The 11938-nt window shown below is 34.6% G+C and overlaps 1 protein-coding gene across 2 annotated transcripts; it reads left to right on the top strand.

The window, feature by feature from the left end:
• The first annotated feature begins 2383 nt into the window (after window positions 1-2383).
• Window positions 2384-11536, top strand: LOC108320876 (uncharacterized). Of its 2 annotated transcripts, none has more exons than XM_017552448.2 (8): window positions 2384-2741; window positions 3154-3488; window positions 3653-3733; window positions 5957-6142; window positions 6235-6336; window positions 6441-6512; window positions 7508-7624; window positions 10024-11536. In XM_017552448.2, the coding sequence occupies exons 1-8, from the start codon at window positions 2540-2542 to the stop codon at window positions 11296-11298; spliced, it is 2370 nt and encodes a 789-aa protein (XP_017407937.1). In that variant the 5' UTR covers window positions 2384-2539; the 3' UTR covers window positions 11299-11536. The 2 variants fall into 2 exon arrangements, with proteins under 2 accessions (XP_017407937.1, XP_017407936.1); XM_017552447.2 differs by having other exon boundaries at window positions 6441-6515.
• The last annotated feature ends 402 nt before the right edge of the window (window positions 11537-11938 follow it).

The following is an 11938-nucleotide window of genomic DNA, read 5'->3' as shown; positions in this document are numbered from 1 at the left end:
TAACCAAAAAAACATGGATGAGGAAATTTTACATAACTTATGGGTTTATGCTTTTACGGAAATTTTTTCTCTCAGAATTAAGAATCGTCAAAACGGATTATTTTTTCATGAAGATTATTTTTTAATTTTAAAATAAACATATTGGATTGCGTTTTTGTGTTTTTTTTATATTTTATTGTTGTTTATAATAATCTTTTAGAGATTTCATATGCACTATAAATAAAACGAATTTATATAATATAAAAATGTATAAATCTTATTTCATAAGTTCATGATATTGGATTAAATTTGAAATTCATTTCTTAAATACTAGAGTTGTGGGTTAGGGTTTATTTTAACCATATTTTTCTGTTAGGTCAATTATATCATTTATTATCTAATCTTTATTGAATTATTCATTCATATTTAGTTTTACACCTAAATGTCAGTTTAAATGAGGTTTGGATTTATATTTAATATATACGATATTTGATATTTGAAATTACCGGTTAAAAATGATATTTTATATGTATATATTCTCATATTTTTGCGTATTAGATGTATATTAATATATGATTTATTTCTCATTATCATTTTAGTGGTTTGAATTTTAATTATAGTCTTCATATTAGACAATAGTAGATTAAAATAAAAAACTACAATTTTGTATTATATTTTTAATATAAAACAATCGTCTAATTTATATATTAGTAAGTGAGTTTGAATTGAATTAGTTCATCGATGAAGTTACGATAAATGTATAAAAGTAACCATGTTTTGAGTTATAATTTAAGATGCCACTTAAAAGTTTGTGGAAATGAAAACTTAGTTCATCATGTGCATACAAAAACAAAATGATTTAATATAGCATATTTTGATAATTTCATTAAAAAAAATCACAACAATATTACTAGTTTTTGTAAACTAATACTTTTTCGTTAAAGGTGGTTCAGCTTTTATGTACAACTTGTTGCATGATTACATTTCGAACCTAGATAATTATAATAATATTTGTGTTGTGGATGAATATTTCTTGTTAAAAAAATTTATGGTGGTGTGTTAATAGAATATAATGTCTCTCCGTTTGTTAATGGATTTTAGGGTTTACAGTAATTAAATCTAATTCATAATAGTTAAGTAACAATCCTAATTCTTTGACATTTAAGCATACAAATGTGTATTGTAGAGGAATTAAAAATAATTTCCAAATAGGTTAATATTTTTTATTGGATGGAATATTATAATATTAAAGAAGATGGAGAGCAAGTTTAAATTATAAGAATTTGCTAGGGGTAGACAAAAAATAATAATAGCAAATTCTCCTAAACAAACATTTTTAAAATTTAAATGTCCTTTTTAAAACGTGAAATTAACTAATGATAAATTTTTTAATGTGATGATAATTTTTCATTTTTCTTAACATATAAAATTCATAGTATAAAATGATTTTCAAACTTATGTTTTCTTTTTATAATATTTTTTTATAAATGTTGTGTTGTTTTATTATGAATTTTGTATGATACTTTTGTTTTTTTTTATAAATATTCATGTAATAACATTTGGAAAATATTTTTCATTGATGGAAAATTTTAGTTTATTTTTACTTTCTATGTAATTTTTGTGTGAAATATTTGTTTACTCGTTATTTTGGAAAATAATGATAGCCAACTTATAAAAGAGATACAAGTATCCAACTTATTTTGGAAATATACTTAGTTCGTGGTAATGTAGGTGTTGTTCATGGCATCGTTTTCATCGATTTTCAAGACATGGCTAAATAATTTTGTTTTTCAAACTTAACCATCAACAATACAAATTTTGTACTTTAGAATGTACAATCTAAATATGTAAAAGAAAATTATATTAAAAAATGTATAATCTTAAATATAAATTTGCAGTCTGAATATACACCATAAAATACAAATTTTTATATTCCACATATATTTCACAACACACTACAAATTTTACATTTCAAATTATATACTACAAAATATAATTTCTATCATGTATTACATTTTTTTATTTGAAATTATCTGTTTTGGAATACAAATTTTGATTCAAACTATACATTACAAAACATAAAAAAATTAAAATTTTGTATTATGTAATCCAAAAGCTGTTCGAATTGTATAATCTAAAATTCACACATAAATGAGAAACTCACAAAAAAAAAAAATCAATGCATAAACACAACCACCAGCAATCACCTCCCACAAACCACCACCACAAACTTCAAAACACTTATTCTCTAAATTTATTTTCAGAAGGATAATATTAGTATTTTGAAGAGCACGGGGTGCAGGAAGAATTTGCCATCAGGAAGAAAGAGCCCATTAACAGTAGTAAAAGCCCAACGGCCCGCGAGAGACAGGTAGGTACCAGTTGTACTAAAAGCCTAGGGTGTGACTGGCATGGGTGCGTAGGTCGTAACCCTAAAATCAGAACCAGCGAGTGGCAGTGACACAATAAATATCCATTCGTCTCGAACCACCTCATTTCCCTCCACCCCTCTCTCTCCTTCACCACACACTCCTGCTCGCACGTTTATCTTTCACAGCTCATGGCGGAGGAAGAAGTTGCGGCACCTGCTGGCAGCCCCGTTCCCTCTGATCACAAGCGGAAACTCGAAGATCTGCAGCCCGAAACCACCGAATCTAATGCCAATTCAAACTCCAATGTCGACGGCGAAACGGCCGATACGGCGGTTCCCGCAGAGACCGAGAACAAGCGTCCTCGCCTCGACGACCAGCGGGACGTCCCCGGTACTGTAATCGTCAATTTGCTTTCCAATTCAATTAATTCAATTATTCGGGTCCTGCAATGGCCGTAATAGTTTTTTCCATTCATTATAATATTGTTAGTAAAATAATCCTTGAGGATGATATTAGGTCTGAAAGAGAAAGAAAGAGGAGAAATGATTTATATTAAATGATACTGTGATAAATGCTAGCGCCACAGCCGTTGAATTGCATTATCGGCTTAATTTACTGGGTATCATGGAATTACGTGGGTTACACTCTCTTCAGTGAATCTCACCCGCATTTTGTGATTCTGAATACATTCCAGCGTGTAATAGGGCGTGGTTTAGAAAGAGTGTGTTTCTAGCATTCCTTATTGTTCTTTTCTTGCGAGGACCTATTTGTGTAAATCTTACTCCGGTTTTGGTGTCAACAGCTAATACAAATGGGCATCAAGATGAGCAAGAGGCTGAGCAAGAGAAAGAAACCGAAGAAAGATCGGCTTTGGAGGATGTCACTCCTGAGCCTGATCAAACTACTACCAAAGATCCTACTGAGGCAACTGTCGTTGAACAAAAATCTGGTGAGAATAGCGAGCTAGATGATGCCAGAGAACCTCCTGTCGAGAACGCTGGACATGAAAGTGCCGAGGAGCCTTCTAAAGAAACTCAACAAGCGTCTAAGGACGCAACTGAACCAGATACTTCTGGAGACAAGCAGCCCAGTACTGTTGAAACTGCTTTGCATAGTGTGGAAGTTCCGTATGATAAGGTGTTGATTATGTATCCGAGATTTTGATGTTATATTAAGTTTGTTCGTGAAAAATATTTTATTTTGGATTCTTGTATAATTGAACACCATAGTTGTTCTTATCTATTTGTATTTTGCTTTAAAATATTATTTATCTTCTATGAATTTCTTGTACCTGATTTCAGGAAGATGCTTCTTTTGAACATAAGCAATCCGCATCCGAGGCTGAGATAACAACGCGGAGAATTGAGGTTCCTAACAACAAGGTATTTCGATTCTCTTGGATGCATGTTATGGGGCTCAATTATATTACATGTTTGTATCATAGTTGGATTTCGTGGGTTTGTAGTTTTGAAGCACACAATGCAATTGAAAAATTTCCTCTCTGTCATGGTTTGTAGTTTTGCTTATTCTTTGTATATTGAAATTAACAATTCTGTTGCGTATGTGTTTGCATCTTGTATGGGATCTATTGTATTGTTAGAATTGGGACTCAGTTTGAAAATATTAGTCAAAATATACATCTGTGTTTGTGCACTAACATTGATTTTTGTTGGAGTTGAAGTAGTCATGTTTGTGTTTGTCTGAGTCTGTTTTTACTCACGAATTGCCAATGACAACGGACATGATTGGTTTTGCGACTACAGAGGAAACGGGGGAATCATAGGGTGGATTGAGTTGAGCTGGTTTAAAGGTTGAGTTAGGTCTAATCCATATCTGTGATTTTATCAGGCCTCAACTCTATCTATCATTTTTTGGCTATTGTCGATGCCTATTTGACAAAATTTCATACTTCAGTTTTTGTGTTTTGGGAATGCGGAATGTCTTATTATCCCACAAGTCATGTCGTTTAAAAATAATGCTAGAAGACTCCTTATAAGTTTTTTGCAATCCTCCCCACCCAAGCTAACTTTTGGAGTTAATTGAGGCCAATCCATTTGTAATACACATTATATTATGAAAAACTCACTTGCTTAGTTTATTTATATGACTTTTAACATTTTAATGTTCACAATATTGGATGTTTTGGTTTTAGTTCCTATTTAATTTTTTGTTTATTTTTCCTCTTTTTTATTTTTCTTTCTTTGCTTTTAGCTCCTGCCTTTAGCTTTATTCGTAAATTTAGTGGTGATGACATCACATGGCATGTCAACAAAATAGCCGACTCAGCAATGGTAATATTATCAAAAAGAGTCTTGTTTACATATAATATCATCAAGGACTAAATTGTGGTACATTTATAGGGACTAAAATAAAAAAAAGTACGTTATTTAATATATTTTTAGGAACTAAATTTAAGTAATAAAATATTTACTGGGACTTAATATAGAAATATGATATTTATAAGGACTAAATCAAAACTAATTTATTTACAAGGGAGTTATATAATAAGGGACATATTTACTAATTCTTTCGTCATATTCAACAACCATAATGTTTATTAACATATGCAATTCACATTAGTAAACTAAATATAATTATTCTTCCACTTAAAAGTGGATAAATTTTTTTATTGTATTGCTGCTTCTTCCTGGTTTTTTATTTTGGGGTGACGATCTATGCATCCATGCCAGTCACACCCTTTGCCTTACTACTACAAGTATCTACCTCTGCATCATGGGTACGGGCTTCTGCTATTGTCAATGTGGTCTAAGAGAATGCAACTAGTCATTATACATTAGTCATCATGGACCAGTCATTACTGAAATTTTACGGTAGTTGTTATGATTTGTTATTTTCATTCCTGAAGATCAGAAACCCTAAATATCTTAGCTTGAAAAAAATGATCATGAAGATCCCACCATACCTCTGAAGCTTGATCGATCCAGAGAATGGATTGCAGAATAGAATCACAATGGGTCTATGAATCCAAGCGAGTACAATATTGTTGCATCACTCCCATGCTGTATCTGTTGGTGACGGAGGAAGAATGCTGCCGTCTACAAACTTCATTTATTTTTGGAGAGGAGAGCACGCTGCAAGGCTAATGCCTGTGAGGGTGACTGTTGGCATGAAGAATCAAAGAATTTGAGGGATTGGTGAGGTAATCACCATAAATTGAGCCCTGGTTAGCCATGGTGATATAAGAAGGGATAAAAATAATTCGTATCAGTGGTTTGGCCACCAGAGTTTCTTAAGGATCTTTGATACCATCTCAGAATGAATATCTTGTTGATTTCATCATTCTCCCTCAATACAGTAAAGGCCATGGCCATTTATACCACGATGAAGGAATCATCTGTGCATAACAAACTTGACACGAGTTATACTATGCATAAAACTGTACAGGAATGAAATATAGCAACTTGTACTGAACCAATCAAGAGTGATTATTCTTTTTAAATTTGTACATTTTGCTTTTAGGTACCAATAATGAAGTTAATTGCATGCATATTTGTTACATTTTCTCTTGAAGCTGTCTTATTTTCTAATTAATTGAACATCTGTCTTGGATTTGTTTTTTAATGATTTATTTTTTTTATGCACAGGTTGGTGTACTTATTGGGAAGGCTGGGGATACTATACGATACCTACAGTATAATTCAGGTGCAAAGATTCAGATCACGAGGGATGCTGATGCTGATCCCCACTGTGCTTCAAGGTCTGTGGAATTGATAGGAAGTTTGGAAAGTATTGAGAAGGCAGAAAAACTAATGAATGCCGTGATTGCAGAGGTTTGATATCATATCCGTTCTTCATCTTGCTCTTGTTTGTCTACTTTTTTCTTGTCTTTATGCTTATGCTTGTTTCATTTCATATTTGGCAGGCTGATGCTGGGGGATCTCCTTCTCTTGTAGCACGGGGCCTCTCCCCTGCTCAAGCTACCGTTGGATCTGAACAAATTCAGATACAAGTTCCAAATGAAAAGGTGATAGACTAACACTATCTCTAAATTCGTTTTATTAGAAAAAATCATTATTCGTGCTTTTTATTATTGTATGTAACCTTGAGTGATGTGTTTCTTTTATACAGGTTGGATTAATCATTGGGAGAGGTGGAGAAACAATTAAAAGCCTGCAGACCAAATCTGGGGCACGGATCCAGGTAGTTGTTATCGTTAACCTCGAACCTTTTTGTATTAAATCTGTGTAGTCAAGATTGAACCTAAATTGGAATTAAACTGCTAATAATGAGCTGTATATCAATACTTTGATTTTGAAATGCATAGCATAGAATAATATAATGGAGTGCTTCCTGATTTGTCATGTTTCTTGAAATCATTCTGATTTTAGAGATACATCTTATTGTAAATTGATGAATAGATCTATGGAAAGTGAATTGTTGCATATTTTATTTTAAAGAAACCAGTGGTGACCAACCCATTGTCGAACCAATGTGTAAGAGCTCTCTTGAGTTAAGCGAAAGTGCTCCTTACCACACATGTAATAATTTTAAATTTAATTATTCAGTGCTAGTGTATTTCTGAGTTATATGAAAGTTTTGTACTTGACTTCAATTTTTGTTTTTCCTGCCAAGATCGTTGCCTGAACATTCATCTTTAATATAAAGGAATATGTTGCCTAAATGTCATGTGTATTAAGTTTATTTTAGGCTTGGAGACGTAAAAATATTCTATTGAATGATGTTTGTTGTTACTGACTTGTGTGTTTAGCTGAACACTTAATTTGAGTGTTAATTATAAATGTCTTTGATCTTGAAATAATATTTTCTTATTCTTATCTTTTAGTCTTCATGTATATGTATAATGAATTATTTAACTTGAAATTGAAATCTTTGGTATATTGATCACCCTGCTGTCCTAGCTGTTTCTGGGTGTGGCTGCTCTGTACTTATGGGATTGATAACTGCAGGATAAGCAGTTCTGCCATGCTGATTAATTGTGATTTCTGTCGAGTTTGACACCATTTGAGACTCATACACTTTTTCGAGATTTAGTTTCTTAGAATTCGTTCATTTTATAATTATTAGTTACTATTGTCGCCTCCAACAAGAGTGTTTTGCAATTTTATAATCTCTTCATTCTCCTTTTTTGAATTTAGCTTGTGAATTTTGATTAAATTCCTTTTTTCATGTTTTAGTTGATACCTCAACATCTTCCAGAAGGGGATGATTCTAAAGAAAGAACTGTTCAAGTTACTGGTGATAAGAGGCAAATTGAAATTGCACAAGAATTGATAAAAGAAGTCATGAATCAGGTTTGTTTGACTATACATGGCTTATGCTGCAGAAGTTTACAATTTTAATATTCGGAAAGTATTGGTGCTTGTTTATCTTAGTATAGTTTTTACGTTAGTGATCATTATTCTGCATTGGTGTTGATTTATTGACAAATTTTATGTATGGTGATTTTATGTTAATATCCATGTGTTGAATTTGGCTGAACAAATTGCAGTAATTTTTAAAGAATTGTGTGGGTGGTATGGTTATTGTGTAATTTGCGTCCATAACCATGTTTGTGCCAACTTCTATTTATTCTTTTTTTTTAATTGGAAAGTTTATATATATTTTTCTTTTTTGTTATTGGGGGGTAATGCCACCAAATATTGCTTGTTAATTTTGGATGGACTGATGTTGAATTTCCCATTGTGATCACGAGTTTTATAGTTTTATTTATTACTTCATTAGAATTTTTATGCAGAATGAAACTAATAAATACTAAAAGTGATTAGTTGTATATAGCTAACCTTTGTAAATCGGAATCTAGACATTTTCCATGTAGTGTGCATGTATAGAATACAGATCTAGACAAAATCCTCATATATCTGTGCTTGTTTTATTTGGGTTTGATTGCTACCCTACAATTGTATTGTGAAAGCAATAGAAATCTTGATTGTGTTCAAGGAAGTATCCCATGTATTCAATGCCTGTATGAACCATTTATGGAAGTATTGTATCTATTGCTGCCATAGAAGTGAGATTGATCACCTGAAACCGTGTTCGTGAGTTTGGAAAATGATCAATTATCCATGCCAAGGTCAATTAAATCTTCTTAGAAGATCGTATATGTAAACCAAGATGTCAGTTGCAATGATTTATTTTTCTTGAAGGTGCCAATTTCGAATTGGTTGGCTTTAAAAATGCAGATTTGGCTATTGTCTTTTCCCTGGGGTCAGCATTGCTTTCTTGATGTAGCGTAGACAACATATTCACTTTCATCCACTGAAGAGAGGTGGCTGGCATTAAAACCTCAGATTGCAGGATGTTTAATGGTTGGTAAGATTGCTTCAAGACTTAAAAATCATGATTCAGTAAGAATATGTTGTGCTGGCCTTGGTGCTCAAATAGAGCTGCTGTATGATTTGCATGAGACCTTTTGGAAGGAAAGTCATACCTGGTGAAGTAATGGAGTCTGATGATTTTAACTATGTTGGGGCTGTGTTTCTTTATCTAGTTCTATACTCAAATATTTAATAAGCAATTCATGTCATATGGTGTGTATTGAGGTTGGGGGTGTTAACGTAAATCATATGACCTGGTGTCAATCCCAGTATATCGTGTTCATTAACATGCTGTCTATCATATATTGAACCTAATGATAGTGTGGTTTAAAGTACTAGCATAGCATTTTGTTAGATGAGTGTTACATTGGTGTTGTGAGTACAGAAGAGCAAGGAAACCTAGTTGATCAATGTTTGTTGATGAAAGCATGGATTTGAATATTGAAAACTGTGCTTTTTGTGAATCTTCATAACATAGTGGAAGTCTATTGTGTTCGGTCCTCAGCATACAAACATGCATTTTCATTGCCTTTTGCCTGTAAATTATCTTAACCATTCATCACCGATTAGTGTTTATGGGCAACATTGACATATTCAATATATTTATTGGTCCCTTTAATAACAACGTAGTATTTATTGTTTTTATATTTCACCGTAATCTTTTAAGCATTTTTATACGTTTGTTAAGAGATGTTAAACTTCAACGTGCCATCTAAGATTGGCTAGTCGTTGAATTGATAGATTGAATTTAACTCATAGAGCATTATGAGTTTTGCTTTGTCAATGTCCGTCTCCTTCCTTTTCCCTACCTTGTTTGCTGAGGTGAGTTTTTTTTATACCCGTGATAACATTTGTTGTGACTTTATTATATTGTATAGTTGATTACCTACTGTAGTCAAGAATATGATGATTGACATATTACGTATATACATTATATTTACATCTGCTGCATACTATGGTTAATTCCCATCCAGATTTGGTCATTTATTTAGCGCATGATTATATGACATGCTATGGATATTACGTTATATTTATAACCTGCTACGTACTATTCTGTTGGTTCCCATGCAGTTTCAGTTATATCCTTGTCAAATTCTGATGACTTGGTCTGCGTACCATTTACATAATTATGCAATAATATAGATGTAACTCCATCAACTTTATGACCAAATCATTTTGAATTTTCTTACTATAACTTTTTTTGGTTGGGTTGGTAGCACATCCATTATCATTTAATTTGACTACTCATGAATTTTAAATGATTTCTCAAAATATGGGTGTTGAAAGCTGCTTTTGGTTTAACTCTGCGTACGATATTGTTCTGATTAAGAGAATTTTCGTGTTTACTTACTTCATGTCGTGTTTTGGTTGAATAGCCCATCAGGCCATCATCTGGTGGCTTCGGCCAGCAGGCCTATCGCCCACCACGTGGATCTGGTGGCCCACCCCAATGGGGTCAGAGGGGTTCTCATTTTGGCCACCCCTCAGCATATGATTACCAGCATCGTGGGCCATATCCTTCTCATAATCAACCGTATGCCCCTCCATATGGAAATTATCCTCAACATATGGCTCCAAGAAGCGGCTACGGTTCTGGTTGGGAACAAAGGCCTCACCACAGCTTTCAAGCTCCACCCCCACACAATGGTGGTTATGAGTATTATGGAGGACAAGGGGGTCATTTATCTGATGCTCCACCATCCACACAGCTTCCCAGTTCAGCCCCACCACATGGTACTGGTCCTTCCCCTCTACCGTCCATGGGCCCAGCCCCGACTCAGGTGAATTACAACTATGGACAGCCACAAGGTCAGGATTATGGTCATCAAGCTGCTTATTCACAGGCAGGACTTCCTCAACAAGGTTATGGACAGGGATACGAGGAGTCGAAGTATGAAAATCGTGCTCCTAATCAACATCCGTATGCAGGACATGTAAACTCTCAAACTACCTACCCTCAGACTGGTGCTCAGCCGAATTACCCTGCACCTCAGCAGTATGGCAAGCCTCCGCTATATGGCATGCCATCACAAGGACAGCCACAACAACCATATGGTCATCCTAGAGCTACTCAACCAGGCGAAATGCCGTATCAGGGTTCTACTCCTGCCCAGTCATATGGCACGAATGTGCCTACACAACAGCCATACCCATATGCTGTATCCGGGCCATCACAAACAGCATATCCTGGATATGGGTCTGCACCAGCTGCAGATGGCTACAGTCATCCGCAACCTGCATCCGGTGCACCTTATACCCAGCCACAACCCAGTTATGGTCAGCCAGCTGCCCAACCTGCTGCCAGTTATGCACAGGTTGGTCCCACTGGTTATGCATCATACCCATCTTCACAGCCTGGTTACCCTGACCAACAGGCTGCCAACAATGCAGTTTATGGCTACCAAGCACCCCAAGACCCTGGTTATAGCAGTGGTGCTGCACCAGCGTATAGTACAGCCCAACCAAGTGGGCAACCAGGTTATGGTCAACCCACTCAAACTCAAACTGGTTATGAACAATCCAACACACAATCGGCAGGTTATGGGGCTGTACCAGCAACTGCTCCGGCTGCGTATGGCAAGACATTGTCACCACAGCCTGCTGCTTATCCCCAATATGACTCCACCCAGGTTTATGGTGCTCCCCGATGATGTTTTCTATTAACAACCAAATTCTAGTATTAGCATGTTCTAATTTTATGGCTCCTGTTGGTGTATCCTGCTCTCGAATTGCCTGTAATATGTACTGTTTTACATTATGAACGTGGAACATGAAAATGTAATTTTAATAGGCCCGAGTGCTCTGATGTTACAAATTCTTGAAAATCCATGTTGCCTACGGCTGTTGTTTCTTCCAAGTATAAGAAAATTAATCGAGATTGTTGCATCACTCCTGTTTCTGTTTTTGCTGAATACATTTAACGCGCGGCAGACTCCGTAGTACTTCAGTGCTTCCCGCCCAATATTCGCCTGTTAATTTCATGACTCCTGTGACGACATGGTTTTGAATTTCATAAATTAGCGTGCGTTATTAGTTAAATTAAGCATAATTTTTGGTTAAAAGGGGTTGAAGAATTCATTAACTTGCACCATCTCCTTTACCCTTAGTAATATGCTACCATTAATAACATCATAACATGTTAGACGAGATGTTGATCGCGTCAAATATCTAAGTAGATTAGGTTCGGTACTAGACATTTATTTGTAGAATTATTTTGAAATTACAATCTTTAAAAAAGTTGATTAAAAATAAAATGTGCGTGTAGTGTCATGTCATTTTCCGTTTAGAAAA

This window comes from Vigna angularis, chromosome 10 (genome assembly GCF_016808095.1).
Source record: "Vigna angularis cultivar LongXiaoDou No.4 chromosome 10, ASM1680809v1, whole genome shotgun sequence".
NCBI classification, from domain to species: domain Eukaryota; kingdom Viridiplantae; phylum Streptophyta; class Magnoliopsida; order Fabales; family Fabaceae; genus Vigna; species Vigna angularis.
Note: the sequence above shows the minus strand (reverse complement) of the source record. Positions and strands in the feature narration are given on the sequence as shown.